At 39.3% G+C, this 18,546-nt stretch overlaps 1 protein-coding gene across 1 annotated transcript in view; it reads left to right on the top strand.

Moving 5' to 3' along the window:
* CTNNA1 (catenin alpha 1) overlaps window positions 1-18,546 on the top strand; it is a 174,219-nt gene that overhangs the window by 135,596 nt on the left and 20,077 nt on the right. The window contains exons 10-11 of the mRNA XM_068980319.1: window positions 3,765-3,857; window positions 17,038-17,194. Of these exons, the coding sequence (XP_068836420.1) occupies window positions 3,765-3,857; window positions 17,038-17,194 (250 nt within the window). The remainder of the gene's footprint in view (window positions 1-3,764; window positions 3,858-17,037; window positions 17,195-18,546) is intronic.

Below are 18,546 nucleotides of genomic sequence, written 5' to 3' on the forward strand. Positions count from 1 at the left end.
TTCTGCAGACAAGAATACTGCAGTGGGTCGCATTTCCCTTCTTCAGGAGATCTTCCCAACCCAGGGATTGAACCCAGGTCTCCCTCATTGCAGGCGGATTCTTTACCAGCTGAATTTGGTGGGTTCACATTTCTGGTATTCACATGTGGGAGTTCTTTGAGGCCTGGGTTTAGATTACCTTCTATCACCAAAAATTTCCATTTATATTTACTTCTGGCAGTTGCTTATAGATACTAATACATGATTGAGGTATAATTTATAGACCATAAAATTTACCCATTTAAAGTGTACAATTCAGTTGTTTTTACTAATTTTACGTAACTGTGCAGTCATCATCATAGTCCAGTTTGGAACTTTTCTGTCACCCATGTGTGCTTCACTTTTGGGTAAGCTATCTTATTCCTCCTAATAAGACTGTCAAAAGACCCTTTCCTGGAAATTGGAAAGTTAGAAGCTTAACCTCTGTTCCATCATCATTACTTCTGTGGGTTTGGAAATGATTGTTAAAAACTTCTTGTGTGGTTCTGATATTTATGTGATGTGCAATTGGGACTTCTCTCTTCCTATATGACAAGTTTAGAAAAGTTGATTTTATTATTACTTTGGATTTTTTTTGAGAGTACAGATAGCTTAACCATTTTAAAAGAAGAAATCTCAGGTGGTAGCTAGACCTAAAACCATGTAGCAAGTGATGGAGGTTTTGAGCTTCAACTTTATGACCTGCTACTCAGGTTGTGGGGTCATTACTTAGACTTAAAAGCTTCCTGTTTCACAGTTCTTCTCACTTGTTTCACCTCCACAACAGGTATAGACTACTATGAGAGTAGGTCATTAATTTATTACTAAGAACAAAAAGAAATCTCTTCTTTTCTTCCCGTGAAGGTTCCAGTTTTAAGGGGCAGTGGGAAGCAACTTGTGTTTGACTTAAATTTTAAATTTATTTAAAGTCATCAACACATGTATAACAGGAAAATCTGTCATAATGATATAGTTTTTCTGCCTTATAACTTTGCTTAATAACTTTTATTTGAATAAAGTTCTGGAGCTTTCTTCAGTGTCTAAAAGTTGTCTTTTCTGTCACGTACAGATGTCATATTTGTTGATTTTACACAGCCTGGCTGTGATACTTTTTTCCATACAGCACAGATTATTACTAAAACCAGCAAAAGCCCAGGGCTGTTTTTTTGGGTAGTTGAAAGTTTTCTGAAATGTGCTTGTCTACAAGGTCCACACTTGAATGGAATAGGCAGAGGTAGTGCAGAAGCAGCGTCACAATTTCAAAGGTGGGAGTCATAGTGTCAATCTTAGCCTACCTCTTAGATTAGCGGGAATCAAAGACATTTAAATTATTAATACATGAAGTTACTGTGGTTGCAAAGATATAAGACCGTTTATTCCCAGAGCAAATTAGAGACTCATCACTCTCCAAAGTCTCAGCTCTGTTGGGTTCTCTATGGAAGTCAGCTGCTTTGAGTGTTTTTAATTCAAACTTTAGAAACTTCTTCAGTCTAGTTAGCTGCTATCCAAATTTCTAGAGCCCCACAAAGAAATTATTTAGGAAGCCCCTTCCATTATACCCAGCTTTCATGGCAGTCAAGCCTGGCGCTAGTATATGAATTTAGCTTCGAAGAGAGCTGTGGTTGAGCTGTTGCATTTGCACATTTGTCATGGTTAGAAGTGAGTAGCTCTGTCCCTGGAGGGTGAATTGAAGCTCATTCGTCTGGAGAAGACTGTCAGTGACAGGCGCCTGCTTCCTCCTCCCAGGGCAGGCGGGGTGGCCTCCTGAAACAGGCAGTGTACTCTTGTAGAACATTGCTTCAACGGTACATCAGAAACACTTTAATGTTTTTAAAATAAAGAATAAAGAATAAGTCTTCCATAACTTTTGTTTTGTTAGGATTTGTGTCGGAAAACAGGAATGATGGTATACAGAATTCAGCCATTTCAGCTTTAGATAATACTTATTGTACTCTTTTTGTTTCTTAACTTACATATTTTTTTCTGAGTTTTACAGATTTATAAAATTGGGAGAATATGAAATTGTGTGGTGGCCAGAGAGCTGAAGGCAGAAACAGTGACAGACCTTCCTGAATCTAACATTTGACTGGCCTCCTAAAATGTTGGGCATGGGGCGGGACCAGGCGTCTTTGTTAGTCCCAAATTGCTAATTCAGTCGTCAGCCTCCAATTTTATATTTGGTTTCAAAATGCCTTCTTAAGGCAGTGAAGCAATAGAAGCTATGGTTTCACAAACACTTCTAATTAAAGCTTCCTCCTTCAGTAGAGTACCATAAAATGTATATTTGAGGAATAATGTTTGTAAAAGTTTCATGTCATATTTTGCAGCACTTTAAACCAAACAAATAGAAATCAACAATCAGCTCTGTAGGTTGTCGTCATGAATAGAAGTGCCTCTTTCCTCAGGTCCAGTTGACACTGGAAAGTGGAATTGGAACCTTCAGGGAGTGTAAATGTTACTACTTTATGTGATTTTGAAGGCCCCTACACATTAAAATCTGAGTTAATTTTCTTTTTCCATACATTTTTGTGTTTAAATTGCATGTTCTTTTGTGTCTCCTTACGATTAAGCATTGCAGGATTCTAGTTATGATAGTTAGCAGTCTTACAGAAAGCTGATAATCCCGAACTGTAACACTGCAAACAACAGTAATGGTATATAATTTTTCTTGTGCCTTTATGTGTTTAACTTGGGTGGGGCAGTGAAAATCAAGGGTTATTGCAATTGCCCTTGTTTACTCTGGCATTTTAAGTTCTCAGACTATGCTTCTGATACTCAATTGCCTATGCATCTATCATTCATAACTCAGTTTGCAACTAGGGAGAAGGTATCTCTTAGCACCATGTATTCAGTTGGTCCTTGGTATTGCTAACAGAACTGGCAAACCGGTTTATTTAGAAACGTGGATAAGTGATTATGGCCCTAGCAGCCACTACAGAGCAACATTCTCAGCACAGCCAGAGCTTCAGCAGAAGAAATATGACACAACTTGGAAAGATTGTCTCTGGCTACACGAGTAGTGTCATTGAGGCAGTTGGATGGGAAGGTAAAGATTTTAGTTCAAATGAAGTAGCATCATTCAGGAGAGTCCAGCTGTCAGTGCTTTTAAGAAACCAGTTGAAGGACAGTTTTGTTATTAACTATGGGATATCATCTCTCTTTCTTTTTCCATTTCTTATGAGGATGGCCTTACGTCCATCTCAATGTGTTAATGCTATTCTTTTTTTATTTGAAAAGTAGCCTTGCGTTCAGATAAAACTCATCTTGACTTTTAAGTATCCATTCACCTGTCAAATGAGAACAGCAACTTAGAATTTCAATTTCCTTCCTTCAGGAATAGCTGCAGAATACATTTTTATTGTAGTTGAGGGTACCAGTGACTCTCTAGTGCCTCGGTTCCTTAGCTTTCCTCACATCACTGCCCACACCAGCAGATCCTTGTTCTGAGGTTACTGGTCAGGCAGGTTAGAGCCCATGGAAAACTGGTGAGTTACGAGCCCTAGGATCTTTCAGGGTTCTGCCACCAACTTACAGTGTGACATGTGTTAGGAGTCTGTTTAATTTCCTTAGCACAGAGCTGAAAAATTTGTCCTCATAAGCAGGTAATCAGTCTGTGAGAAATAAAACACCTTTGGTGCTCTTTTCATTTGTTCTCTAAAGGTCAGGGATGGGGTAGATGTACATTTGTTTTCCTCTGCAGTCAAAAGAGAAGAATCTTCAAAGATCTTTTTTATCTTTTCTTCTAGGTGGCCAACTTGGCTTGTTCCATCTCAAACAATGAAGAAGGTGTAAAGCTTGTTCGAATGTCTGCAAGCCAGCTAGAAGCCCTCTGTCCTCAGGTAAAGTACAACCAGCAGTGTTTAAGCTATCACCAAATTGGATTTGGGTTATTAAAGTGGAAATGAATTTTATTTTATTAGTTTCATTTTTAGGATCTCAGATAGAAGCCTTGAGGACAAAATACTGATCCACAGTCCATGTAGAGAAATGTATGTTTAACTTCCAGTGATATTTCCTTAAGGCGTCATGTGTTACTGTCTCCTTGCCCTTCATTTGAAATGTATAGCCTTTTTCACTGCTGGCAAATGGAGGGCAGGCAGTGGCCATTCCTGAGAGCCTTTCTAAGAGAGGGCCACCTGCAACATGTGTTAGTCCTGGCATCAGGATTGTTAACCCCATGAGCCTGAAAGGATAACTGCTGCCCACCCACACTCCATCTTTATGCCCAGTGTTTGGATCTTGTTTGAGGGCATGAGATTCAAGAACTAGAAGCCTTAATCTGCTTTGTCCTGAAGTGCCCTTATGATACAGATATTAATAATGTATTTCAGCCAGCTACTGGTAAAACTTGAGAACTTTTCTCCATTTCTAATGGCATATTGTAAGGCTGGTGATTAGGCTAGGTTAAGCATCTGGGGCTTTAGAAAGAATCTGAAGCACGCAGAAGAATGCTTGTTTTGTTAAATGTTAGATGAGCGGCTCTCTCCCGTGAGGTGTGCTGATCCTGTTTGTGTGGCTTGCTACTCCGTGCCCCTCAGAGGGCTTTCTGAGTAGTGTCAGCGCTGTTTTGGTGAAGAGGTTGCTTCTCCAGTTTCTGAGGCAGAGAATGGTCATGGGCATACTCTGAAGATTTATATTAAACCTCTTTCTAAATGTCCTGCCAAATGACATTGACCACAAATAAAGAGGAATAAACCAAGGGATCTGGAGTATAAGAGATCATAGGAATGAAGTTTCTGTTATGCCTCCACCAGCTTTAAGATACACTGTAACCATTACTTTGGCTCTTTCATATGCATGATTCCTGAACAAAATAAGTGAAGACTGATGATTAATCTGGGATCCTGACTGGTACGCAGGTTAATTAGAGCATTTTTTCTCATTCTCAACCATGTGGGTTAGTTTGCAAATGAAAGTTGCTTCCTCTGGGTGTTAGTGTGTTGCGTCAGCTATGGATCCACATGATCTGATCAACGTTTCTTCAGCTTTAACCCAGTCATTAAGTCTGCTACTGGCCAGTCAGTAGCTGTACAGATAATAAGCACATTGAATTTAATCACGTCCAGAAAGCTCATGGATGATCAAGTTGTATGAAATAAATTTAGAGCAGATTTTAAAGATTTGGCATTCTTTTCTCAGGCTTGCCATATTACCCTATCAGTGCTTTATTTTTAATGCCTTTGGTTCTTCATTTGATTTTGAAATGCTTGAACAGCGACAGTGCTTTCTCATATCGGCTGAAACAGATGGTAACATACGCTGATCACACCTACTAAGAGTATTTATATAAATGAACTTAAAGCCTTGAAAAAGAGAGTCTAGTAGATTCTAATGAGAGTGATGGTGTGCATAAGTCACGTTTGGCTAGGACTTGTTGCCCAGGCTTTATGTTGAATCAGAAAGCACCTTTTCTCCCTCTTTTTTGTAGTTCATTTCTCCTACTAGAACAGACCTCAGGATAATATCCAGATGATTCCTGGTATTAGGTATAGAAAGAAAAGAAAGTGAATTCACTCAGTCATGTCTGACTCTTTGCAACCCCATGGACTGTAGCCTACCAGGTTCCTCCATCCATGGAATTTTTCAGGCAAGAGTACTGGAGTGCCATTAGTTGCCATTAGGTATATTTCCTCGATAAAAAGGTGTTAATTTGATGTGATTATCCTCCCAGATTCCTTCCTAGGCTGCTTCCTATCCTGGCTCGCAAACAGGGCTGGGCAAATTCAGTGACAACAAATACAGCAGACATTGCAGGCATGGTAATGACAAACTGGATAGCAGGTGCCATTTCTAAATGAGGTAACTGTGACTCCATTCCAGCCCATTATTGCTAGATTCTTTCATTATTTGTAAAGAGAAGTCAGCAATTCAAGTTTTTGATAATTCCCAATTCTAAAGGATTGGTAACTAAAATTTTGAAATTCTTTGAGGAGGATAAAACAAATTTCTAGGAGCTGCATCTCACCTACCATGGCCTATGTGTTTCATACTTGAAGGACCTCTCCTTTAAGGTGGCTAATGGCTGTTCCTCTCTTCAGCCTGGTATGGGCAGTGATGTCAGGCATCACTGGCTTGTTTGATAAACCCCAGGCAAGCTAATCTCCTGTACAATGTCACGAACCTCAGTCCACAGTTCATCAGGCACTCTATCTATCAGATCTAGTCCCTTAATTCTATTTCTCACTTCCACTGTAAAATCATAAGGGATTTGATTTAGGTCGTACCTGAGTGGTCTAGTGGTTTTCCCTACTTTTCTTCAATTTAAGTCTGCATTTGGCAATAAGGAGCTCATGATCTGAGCCACAGTCAGCTCCCGGTCTTGTTTTTGCTGACTGTATAGAGCTTCTCCATCTTTGGCTGCAAAGAATATAATCAGTCTGATTTCAGTGTTGACCATCTGGTGATGTCCATGTGTAAAAAAGCAAAATGGCTGTCTGGGGAGGCCTTATAAATAGCTGTGAAAAGAAGAGAAGTGGAAAGCAAAGGAGAAAAGGAAAGATAGGAGCATCTGAATGCAGAGTTCCAAAGAATAGCAAGAAGAGATAAGAAAGCCTTCCTCAGCGATCAGTGCAAGGAAATAGAGGCAAACAACAGAATGGGAAGGACTAGAGATCTCTTCAAGAAAAGTAGAGATACCAAGGGAACATTTCATGCAAAGATGGGCTCGATAAAGGACAGAAATGGTATGGACCTAACAGAAGCAGAAGATATCAAGAAGAGGTGGCAAGAATACACAGAAGAACTGTAGAAAAAAGATCTTCACGATCAAGATAATCACGATGGTGTGATCACTCACCTAGAGCCAGACATCCTCGAATGTGAAGTCAAGTGGGCCTTAGAAAGCATCACTACGAACAAAGCTAGTGAGGTGATGGAATCAAAGTTGAGCTATTTCAAATTCTGAAAGATGATGCTGTGAAAGTGCTGCACTCAATATGCCAGCAAGTTTGGAAAACTCAGCAGTGGCCACAGGACTGGAAAAGGTCAGTTTTCATTCCAATTCCAAAGAAAGGCAATGCCAAAGAATGCTCAAACTACCACATAATTGCACTCATCTCACATGCTAGTAAAGTAATGCTCAAAATTCTCCAAGTCAGGCTTCAGCAATACATGAATCATGAACTTCCAGATATTCAAGCTGGTTTTAGAAAAGGCAGAGGAACCAGAGATCAAATTGCCAACATGCGCTGGATCATGGAAAAAGCAAGAGAGTTCCAGTAAAACATCTATTTCTGCTTTCTTGACTATGCCAAAGCGTTTGACTGTGTGGATCACAATAAACTGTGGAAAATTCTGAAAGAGAAGGGAATACCAGACCACGTGACCTGTCTCTTGAGAAACCTATATGCAGGTCAGGAAGCAACAGTTACAACTGGACATGGAACCAACAGACTGGTTCCAAATAGGAAAAGGAGTACGTCAAGGCTGTATATTGTCACCTTGCTTATTTAACTTCTATGCAGAGTACATCATGAGAAACACTGAAGAAGCACAAGCTGGAATCAAGATTGCCGGGAGAAATATCAGTAACCTCCGATATGCAGATGACACCAACCTTACGGCAGAAAGTGAAGAGGAACTAAAAGGCCTCTTGATGAAAGTGAAAGAGGAGAGTGAAAAAGTTGGCTTAAAGCTCAACATTCAGAAAACAAAGATCATGGCATCTGGTCCCATCACTTCATGGGAAATAGATGGGGAAACAGTGGAAACAGTGTCAGACTTTATTTTGGGGGGCTCCAAAATCACTGCAGATGGTGACTACAGCCATGAAATTAAAAGACACTCATTGGAAGAAAAGTTATGACCAACCTAGATAGTATATTCAAAAGCAGAGACATTACTTTGCCAACAAAGGTCCGTCTAGTCAAGGCTGTGGTTTTTCTAGTGGTCATGTATGGATGTGAGAGTTGGACTGTGAAGAAAGCTGGGCACTGAAGAATTGATGCCTTTGAAGTGTGGTGTTGGAGAAGACTCTTGAGAGTCCCTTGGACTGCAAGGAGACCCAACCAGTCCATTCTAAAGGAGATCAGCCCTGGGTGTTCTTTGGAAGGAATGATGCTAAAGCTGAAACTCCAATACTTTGGCCACCTCATACAAAGAGCTGACTCACTGGAAAAGACTCTGATGCTTGGAAGGATTGGGGGCAGGAGGAAAAGGGGATGACAGAGGATGAGATGGCTGGATGGCATCACCAACTTGATGGACGTTAGTTTGCGTGAACTCCAGGAGTTGGTGATGGACAGGGAGGCCTGGCGTGCTGCGATTCATGGGGTCGCAAAGAGTTGGACACGACTGAGCGACTGAACTGAACTGAACTGAGGCAAGCTAATCAACTTGAATAAACTAGTTAGTTAATTCACCAGTATTTTAACACGGTGTTTAATATGCTGTAGCATGTAGACAATATTAAAGTGTATGTTTCTGTCAGCATCCATCCACAGTATAGAATATGTGTTGGGTTTTTCCAGTCTCTCTTTATGTTTCATACTCACACTGCTGCATTCAGCCAGTCCTGGCCCCTCTGTTGGGGGCTTTTCTGTGACCCCCACCTGTAGTATGGGTTGGCTTCTAGATCTTATTGTTCCTTTCTGGAGGGGAGAGATCCCAGATGGAATCTGTAGAGCAGTTTTCTTCCCCATCTTTCCGTTCACCCAATAGCAGATTAACTTTTGGAAATGGGAAATTCTGTTCTAAAGTACTAACTTTTTAGGAGTTAAGCGATTTTAACTCCAAATGTTTGTGGTATTAAAGTTGAGTTCAGACGAAGTAACCTGAAGGTGGAATTATTTTGTTGCTTGGGGGAGAAAAGCACCCACATTTTTTGGTGATTTTCTGTTGTCATGAGTAGGGAGGAAAGTAGGTCAGCACTCTCTGCATTGCCTTCTGCTTTGTGTCTGCAGTATTTCACTCTGTTCTCCAGAACAGGGTCCTACCTCCATCTGAGCAGATAGCACCAGTCTCACATGCTCTTATCAGGAAAAAAAAAATCAAACTTCTGGAAAAGGACCTGATTCCCCACATCATCTCACTCATGATTGTCTTCAAGTCTTATTCCGTAGTAGCTGCTTAAAAGATTTTCATTTTTCAGTTCATCCAATGCTGGTCAAAACAAAGTGGAAAAACCCTGGCAACAGCAGGTTTCTGACAGTTGAGTCTTTAAAATCCGAGAATGGCATTTTGGAGATGATCTCACTTAATATTTTATTTTTCATAGTTCATTATGTAAGAATGAGCATTGTACATTTCAGTTAATACAAATCTGGCAGTTTAATATTTCATATGGCTGGGTTTAATGCATGGCCTTTCTTGGAAATTTAAGCAAGGGAGAATCAAGTCTTTGAAGCAGCTGCTTTATCTACATTTTTTTTTTCCTTTTTTGTGGGAAGGGGTGGATTTCTCGCTAACTGAATTGAGAAAGAAGGAATGTTCTTATGTTTTTTTTTCTTCTGCCTCCTTAGATTTATCTTTCATACTATTACTTCTCCCATTGTGCTGTGGGAATTCTGATCATTTTTGTGGCTAACAGGCTTGATAAGCATTTTTTGTTGTTCAGTCCCTATCAAATAAGCATAAACTCAGACAGGCCTGGTCTGTATAGTTAATGAAAATATATAGCTCTTAGATGAGCTAAAGGAAACCAGCCAGGGAAACCTGTGGCATCAAGCTCTCATTCATGTGTTATTCCGCTTCTGATTTTCTCTAACATTTTTACACAGCAGTTGCACAGAAGAGCTCAAAGGAGATGCTTCTGACTAAAGTTTTCTCACAGCATTTTCTGTGTCTGTTTCCTCCCTTAACCCCTCCCATGGAGGTCTGCAGGTAACAGGGCCCCAGAAACTCTCTAGTCTCCTTGTAAGCCTTATATATTGATACTGGTCTGTTGTTTTGTTTTGTTGTAAAGTCTGTTTTCCATACTGTAAGAGGTTTCCCTCTCCCATTTTCTTGAAAAGCCTGTGTAATTGGTGTTAGTTCTTTAAATGTTTGGGGAGAATTTATCAATGAAGCTGACTGACCTGGAATTTTCTATATGGGAAGATTTTAAACTAAATTGTTTAAACTATTATTTAAACAATAAGACATTATTTCTTTAATAGATATAATGATATTCAGATTACTTGTTTAAACGTTTAGCTGTTTATTCTTGACTGACTTTTGGTAATTTGTATTTTATCAATTGCTACTCTATTTTTTTTTCCTTCTACTTGCTTTGGGTTTATTTTCCCCTTTTTCTAGTTTCTTAAATTTGAAGCTTTTAAATCATTGTAATGTTGGTGTGTAGCTTCTCAGATTGCTCAGTGGTAAAGAATCTGCCTGCCAGTGCAGGAGACACAAGGATTGGGTTCAATCCCAGCGTGGAGAAGATCCCCTGGAGTAGGAAATGACAGCCTACTCCAATATTCTTGCTTGGGAAATCCCATGGACAGAGGAGCCTGGCAGGAGCTACAGTCCATGGGGTCACAGAGACTCGGACAGGACTGAGCATAGACACACATACACAATGTTGGTGTGTATGTTAAATCGCGTGATTGGGATGATCAATAAAGACCTCACTGAGAGAGTGATGTAGAAGCAAAGCCCAGAAAGGAGATGATAGAACAAGCCAGGGACAGTGTCTGAGGGGAGCGCAGTCCAGGAAGAGGGAACAGCAAATAGAGAGACTTTGAGGAAGAAGGGTGAAGTATCTAACAGGAGTGTGAACAGTGTAGAGCCTTTACATGGCCACGGTAAAGCATTTGGTTCTTTTACTTTGAGTCACATGGGAAGCCATTGATGGATTTTGAGTAGAGAACTGATGTGATATAACTTTGATTTTACCAAGGTCTCTCTAACTTCTTTGAGGAAAGTTAGAGAGACCCCCTAGAAAGCTGTGGTAAGCAGAATAATGTGCTGTCCCCACCCCCAATATCCTAATTACTAAAACCTGTGAATATATTGCCTTGTATGGCAGAAGGGACTTGGCAGAGGTAAATAAACTAAGGATCTTAAAATGGTTAGATTAACCTAGATTATCCAGAAGGTCCCTAATATAATCTCAAGGGTCCTTATATGAGGAAAGCAGTGGTGGTGGCATCAGAGAAGGAGATGTGATCATGGAAGCAGGAGTTGGAGTGAAGTAGCCACAAGCCAAGGCAAGTGGGTAACCTCTAAAGACTAGGAAAGACAAGGACTGGATGTTCCCCTCGAGCCTCTGGAATGAACACTCTGCTAACACTTTTGATTTTAGCTCTATAAGACCCACTGTAGACTTCTGCCTTTCAGAGCTGTAAGATAACACATTTGTGTTGTTTTTAAGGACAACTAGTTTAGTGATAATATGTTACAGCAGCATAGGAGACCGAAACAGAGGCAAGAGTACAGTGGAGGTGGTAAGCACTGATTATAGAGTCCAAATATATTTTGAAGGTGGAATTTACTGAAGGATTAGTGAAGTGAGGAAAGAGAAGAGTCAGGAAAAATTCCAGGTTTTGATCCTAGTAACCAGAAAGATGGAGCTATCGTTCATGTTAATTTTGTGGTGCCTGTTAGACATGCAAGCAATAAAGTCAAGTTTAGGGAAGAGGTCTGGATAAAATGTATAAATGTGGGATTCTTTAACACATATGTGGTGCTTAAAGTCATGAGCCTTGATAAGTTCACTAGTGGAATGCGTAACCCCAGAATAAAAAGGTCTGGGAAATAAAACTGGGGTTCCCTGATATTTAGAGTTTGGGGAGGTGAGCAGTATCCAGCAAAGGAGATTCAGGAAGTATTATTGATCAGAAGAGCACCAGAAGCTCACTCTGTCTGGGAAGACAAGCGGGGAAAGTGTTCCTAGGAAAGAGTCATTGTTCAGGTCAGATGGCTATAGAATGTGGCCTGAGAATTGATCCTTGGATTGAGCACATACAGAGATCACAGATGATCTTGGACAAAGAAGCTTCGGTGGAATTTAGGAGATCCACCAAAGTGGATTCAAGAGAAGAGAGATGGATTGATACAGCAAATTGATAGCTCTTTCAAATTAAATGTAAGGATAATGGAGACATGGTGTGGTAGCATGTCGTACATGTGGAGTTGAGAGGGACTTTTGCTTTTTATTTTTAGTTGGGAGCTTTTTTTAACCTTCAGCTGATGGAAATAATCCAGTAGAAGGGAAATATCGATAATAAAGACTAGAGCGGAGAGAATTACTAGGATATTGTCCGGCAGTAGAGGAGAGGAAGTGAGATCCTGTGGATAAGTGGCAAGATTGTTCTGAGATAAGAGCATAGATAGGAACATTCACAGTTAAAAAGAGGTGAGACAGAGCATGTGCCATAAATGCAGGTAAATGGGTAGATGCAGTGATAAGATTCACAGACATTCTCTTTTGATCGTATTCATCTTTTCATTTAAATAGGAAGCAGAGCTATAAGCTGAGAGTGATGATGCTCTCAGAAGTGTGACAGGTTTGAGGAGAAGATATGGAATGATTACTCTTTTAGAGTCCAGACTGGAGGAGAGGAAGATACTGATTGGACTAAGGAAATCTAGTTCTCTTGCTGTCCCCAACACTGTGAGTCCTCTTGAAGTTGAGTGATAGGTATTTTAAAGTGAGATGCATTCACCATGGTTGGGAGCAGGAAATCATGAGTTTTATTTTGGACATGTTTATTTTGAAATACCTGAGACATCTGAGTAGAGCATTGGGTATGTAGTTAGGAAGTGAGTTGGGGGCTAGAATGAGTGGTCTGGGATGGAGATGTGGGAGTATTTGGCAGATGGGTGGTATGTAAAATCATGAAACTAGATTTTGCTCACAGGTGGGAGAAGGTATAGAACAGCATAGGATCAAGCCTTGGAACTCCAGTGTTAGTGGAAGATAACAGCAAAAGACGCAGAAGAAGTAGCCAGAATTGTGGGAATGAAACAGGAAAACTATTTGACAGAATCTAACATCCAGACCTGATTAAAGACACTTTGTAAACTAGGATTAGAAGGAAATTTCCTCAGCATGATAGCATCGTATTCAATCATGAAACTCTTAAGTACTTAAGCCCCCTAGGATCAGAACCAGACAAGAATGTCCTGTTCAGTGTTGTACTGGAGGTCTTAGCCTACAGTAGCATTTAAAAAGTTGCCATTGATATATGGTGGTAGTGCCTAGTTTGTGGCTCTTTGCAAATTTAATGAGCAAAGATAGTGACTCACATTAATTTAGAAGTGAGAGTAATTATTTCCCTCTATTTGTTTCTTAATAGGTCACTTTAGGTAGGCTGTTCATGTCTCACCTCCATTTTATACCAGTATTTTAATGTTCTCCTTACTGATTTGTCAGACAGTATATACTTCATCTGTCATGTGTACTTAAATACAAATGTAAGCAGAGAAGTTTCTTTTTTTTTGGTGGGGCCAGGGTTGGTACACAGCATGTGAGATCTAAGTTCCCTGACCAGGGATTAAATCTGTGCCCTCTGCAGTGGAAGCATGGAAACTTAACTATTCTAAAACATAAGAAATATTTATTTGTTCAGTAAGTACATAATTAAACACATTCTTTTAGCCATATCATTTTTAATTTAACTCATTATCTGTTTGGGAATGATCTTATTTTGCATATAAATATAAGTATGAAGTTCAGACTTTGACTATTTTTTTCCAAATAGCCCATCAAATGTAAAAATGGACCATCCCCCATCACTGATTTGTGATGTCTCTTTTGTCATATATTGACTTCTGCTTTATGATAGGCTGTGTTTTTAGATTTTTCTTTTCAATTACTTTAGCTTTGTATTACATTTTAACTCTTCATTACTCTTGATCTCTATCCCATGTATATATTCCTGCTCTCAGCCATTAACTATTCCAGATTAATTGGTGAATAAATAGGTCAGTCCTGTGACTCCTAAACATGGACTGTGTTTCTGTTTATTCAAGTTTTTTTTTATAATGTACTCAGAAAAAGTTACTTTTGATATCTCTGTCCTTTAGGTTTCTTTACAGATTTAATTCCACATATTTCCTATTAATTGTTTTCATGAAGAGCTAATACTCCCTTCATTTTATGTCCTGTTTTCTGGTATATAGAAATGTTACTCATTTTTATATATTTACATTGTCTCTAGCTACCTTAATGAACTCTTATTAATTCTAAGAGGTTTTTCAGTTGGCTTACTTCAGTTTTCTAGATAAACAGAGATGTTCTACATTGAAAAGTAATTTTATTGTCTATTTTCTAAACAGCCTTTTCTTATTTCCATTTCCCACTTTATTTCATTAGCTAGAAAGACCATTATTAATTAACTAATGATGACAATAGGTATTGGGAAGTAACATCTCGATTTTTAAAGTAAATGATTCTAGAGTTTTCCCTACTAAGTGCCATGTTGGATGATTATTCAGAGTATTATTTTAAGTATCTTTCTAGTCCCAATGCATCAGAAAATAGTATTTAATTTATTGTGTCCCACAGTTTTTTAATCAAAACAAGAAAGTTCACCTTAGACAAGGTGCTTTTCCTCCATTACACTGTATGAGGAAAGATTACAGAACAAAGGGAGCAATTTAGTCTGAGTGAACTCCGGGAGCCGGTGATGGGCAGAGAGGCCTGGCGTGCTGCCATTCATGGGGTCGCAAAGAGTCGAACACGACTGAGCGACTGAACTGAAGGGAAAATTATCTTAGTATTTAAAACATATAGTTAATTCCCTGCTGGTGTTTACTTGGCCCTCTTAAGAAACATTTTCTTCAACCAGGTATTCTTACAAGGTCTAGCTCCACTCTGATTCATTGATAACATTAGTGAATTAATGAGTTAATTAATGAAGAGTAGTCCACAATCTTGAATCACCCAGTAGGAAACAAAGGGAAGAAGGAAAAGTGGTCAAAGAACAAGCCTGGAAATGATGAAAATAGGGAAGACCATGGTATAACACATGGGAAAGCTAGGATACTTTTGACAAATAATTTATTGTTCAGACCCATTCACTTTCGAAACTAGTGGGCTATTAATAGTAACTGGGTTGGCCTAGTCCTCAAAACCTACAGTCTATAATTGATAGTTTCTGTAATTTATCCCTTCCAGTTAGCTGGGAGGGAAGAGGAATTAGTTACACCAGTCAAATGGGTCTGATTCTTCTTTAGTTTTTTGATTACAATCTTTGAGGGGCACTTTGATAACCTCACTCTTGGATACCCCTCCAGTATATTGGGAATTACAGACATGACCTGAAGACATGTGGTTTCTGTAGCACTGAAAAAAACACGATCCTAAACTCCTGCTCTCAGGTACGATGCCCAAATGACTCTGTGATAGCTACTGTCCTATCTCGCAGATCTCAGCTCCATCACCACCAGTTTCCCCTGTCCTTGCTTGCCTTCAAAGTTGCATTACTATGAATACATTTATTTCCAATAACCTATAAGCACCTGTACCTAGAGATCTTCCTAATGACTCTCTCAGCTCTTTTTCAAACTACTTTCATTATTTATTCACTCAGTGAATATATCAAAGGATCTAAAAGGTATTTCTCCAAAGACACTAGGGGTCAATAAGTACGTTAACAGACAATATCATGAGCCATCAGGGAAATGGAGATCAAAACCACAGTGAGAGATCACTTCACACCCACTGGACAGCTGTTATTTGAAAAATGGAATAGGGAGAAAGGGAAAACAAGTGTTAAAGATATGAGGAAATTGAAACTCACATATATGCTGGTGGAAATGTAAAATGGTTCAACTGCTTTGGAAGATAGGCAGTTCCTCATAAAGTTAACCATATGACCCAGCAATTCCATTCCTAGTTATATATAAAAAACCAGTGAAAATAAATGAAACACATATGTAAATATTCATAGTATTATTCATAATGACCAAAAAGTAGAATTCAGATGTCTGTCAGCTGATAATTGAATAAAGAAAATGTGATAAATTCATATAATGGCATATTATTTGTCAATAAAAAGGGTGAAGTACTGATAAATTTTTTAGTATGTATGAATCTTGGAAACATGTTAAGTGAAAGAAGCTAGTTCCAAAAATGTACATATTAATACGATTCCATTTATAGGAAAAGTCAGAATAGGTAATTCATAAAAATTTACCAAAATAGATAAATTTTTAAAAATCACTAAGTTAAGTTAGTGGTTGCTGGAAGATAGGATTAGGGGAAATAGGGAGGGACTGCTAGTGGATATGGGGTTTCTTGTTGGAGTGATAGAAGTGTTCTAAAAATGATTGTGGTAATGATTACAAAACTGAATATACCAAAAATCTCTGCATATTACAGTTTAAATGGGTGAATTGTTTGGCATATAAACTATATCTCAGTAAAGCTGTTTTTTGTTGTGTGTGTGTGTTTTTAAAAAAGAAATGACTTTATTATTTAGAAGAAATAACTTTAAAACCTAATAAATATTATACTTTCTTTGAAGTTGTATGTCAAGTACAGTATGCCTCAGAAAAACATTTTTCACATACGTAGTTTGAGAACGTACCAAGAGCCTAAAATGCCAAAGTTCATCTCAAGACTAAGAGTGATGGGTGGCTGGAACAGACACAGGCACCCTACAGTTGGAGCAGTGATGTGCACCTATCAGAGGCATCTGTAAACAGCCAGTGTTTTACCATACATTTAATGATACGGAAGCAGTGTAGTCAGTCTTATTAGCATATAATTCTAATTGTGAATTTTTGACTTGGCACGTGTACATGTGTATGTGAGGAGAAAAAGCCTGGAATATAAATGTCAGAAATTGTGAAGAGTTGCTGTCACAGAGTGGGGAGATTAGAGATAATTTGTGTTTGTTACTGCCCATAGTTCCAGTATTTCCAGTACTGTATTTCTGATGAATTGCTTCTCCATTCATATGTAAAGCCTTTTGTTTAATACTTCTCTGTTTCCATCTTTGTAACTGTTTAAGTGGGGCATGTGGTATCCTGTGTCCTCATGAAATGCACAGGAGACAAAACCGTAGCCACTCCAACAACCAAAGTGTCTGGCTTATTTTATTTTCTTGACTCTGAAAGAGTATACAGTGAACTTTAATGTCTTCACAGGTTATCAATGCTGCATTGGCATTAGCAGCAAAACCACAGAGTAAACTGGCCCAAGAGAACATGGATCTTTTTAAAGAACAGTGGGAGAAACAAGTCCGAGTTCTCACAGATGCTGTCGATGACATTACTTCCATTGATGACTTCTTGGCTGTCTCAGGTAATGAGCTGATTCCCCAGAGAAGTATGTGAGGATGTGCATAATTACTTTCCCCTATGTTACAATAATGGACAATCCAAACACCCCCAAGTCTGGGCAGGTAAATTATTCTAGCAATAATACTATGCTGGTTTTCATTTTAATAAAAAAAAACAGCTACCAATGACTCCAAAGCAGTGGGACATGGGGTTGGAGTTGTTCTGCTTGTGGTGGGCTGGTCTCAATCTCAGAGGTGTGAATCAGGAAACTGCCTGGAGGAAGTTGTTCTCTGTGTGGAGTAAGATTTTGCAGCTGTGACCTATACAACTCCATAGCATCCACCCCTCTTGCTGCTGTTGTGTGTAGATAAAGCACTGACCTACTGGACTGTGGTGGTTTGTTAGGAGCCTGTGAGACTTAGGAGACAGGATTCCCAGCATCATCAGCTTCAATTTCTTTTGTAAAAATTGTTCCTCTTGGAAAGCATCTCTCTCTCTTCCTCAGAAATGAGCGTAGTTTAACTGCCTACTTTCGAAAGACTCTGTCTGCATGATGCACAGACAGAAAACAGAGAGGAAATATTTAAGTACCATTTAATTATGAACTTGCAAAAAATAAATCTGGGTAATTCACCTCACAAAAACAGTTGATTTCATTATATAAACATAAACTGGTAATGACATAGTAAATTGCATTCATATAGAAAATGTCTGTCAACTGCAATTCCCTGTTTATCACACAGAGATAAATTTCAATCCATCTCCTTAGAGTTGAGCAAGTATAAATGCATTCTCCATTTAACAGGCCTCTGCTGCCCTTGGCCATGCTGCTTGCTCTCTGGAGGTGCCAGGCTTCGTGAGGCCAGTGGCTGTGGGCAATCAGCGGCTGGTCCTTGTAGGGCTGAAACTACCTGTCACCCCAGGGAACCACAGTCTGGAACGTGGGAGATGTGAGCGGCAATGGGGCTTGAAACAGAAGCGGTACTTAAGTACATGCACAGCGCAGTCCTCCAGCAGTGACCTATATAAGGTGACACTGTGTTCTGCATACCAATGTTCCCCCGTCTCTGCTCACTCTCCTTGGGACTGGAGCATTGGCTCTGCTTGAAAGAGTGGGGGGCAGGGAGTCTGTAAACTGCAAAACAAGGGGGTGAACCATGCTGCTGCAGGATTGCCAAATCGCAGGTGCTGGTACTTTAAAACAAAAAACCTATTTGCAAGCACATTTTTGCAGGTGCCAAAAATGCAGCAATTGCTTTTTTGGGAAATCTTGGCCTTCTGTTGTTTTCCCAATGAAATACTGAATTATTCTTTTTCATAGGTTTAGAGAAAAACATTTCACCTTCACAGCACACTTTTAAGCAAACAACAAAT

This window comes from Capricornis sumatraensis, chromosome 9 (assembly GCF_032405125.1).
Source record: "Capricornis sumatraensis isolate serow.1 chromosome 9, serow.2, whole genome shotgun sequence".
Lineage (NCBI taxonomy): Eukaryota > Metazoa > Chordata > Mammalia > Artiodactyla > Bovidae > Capricornis > Capricornis sumatraensis.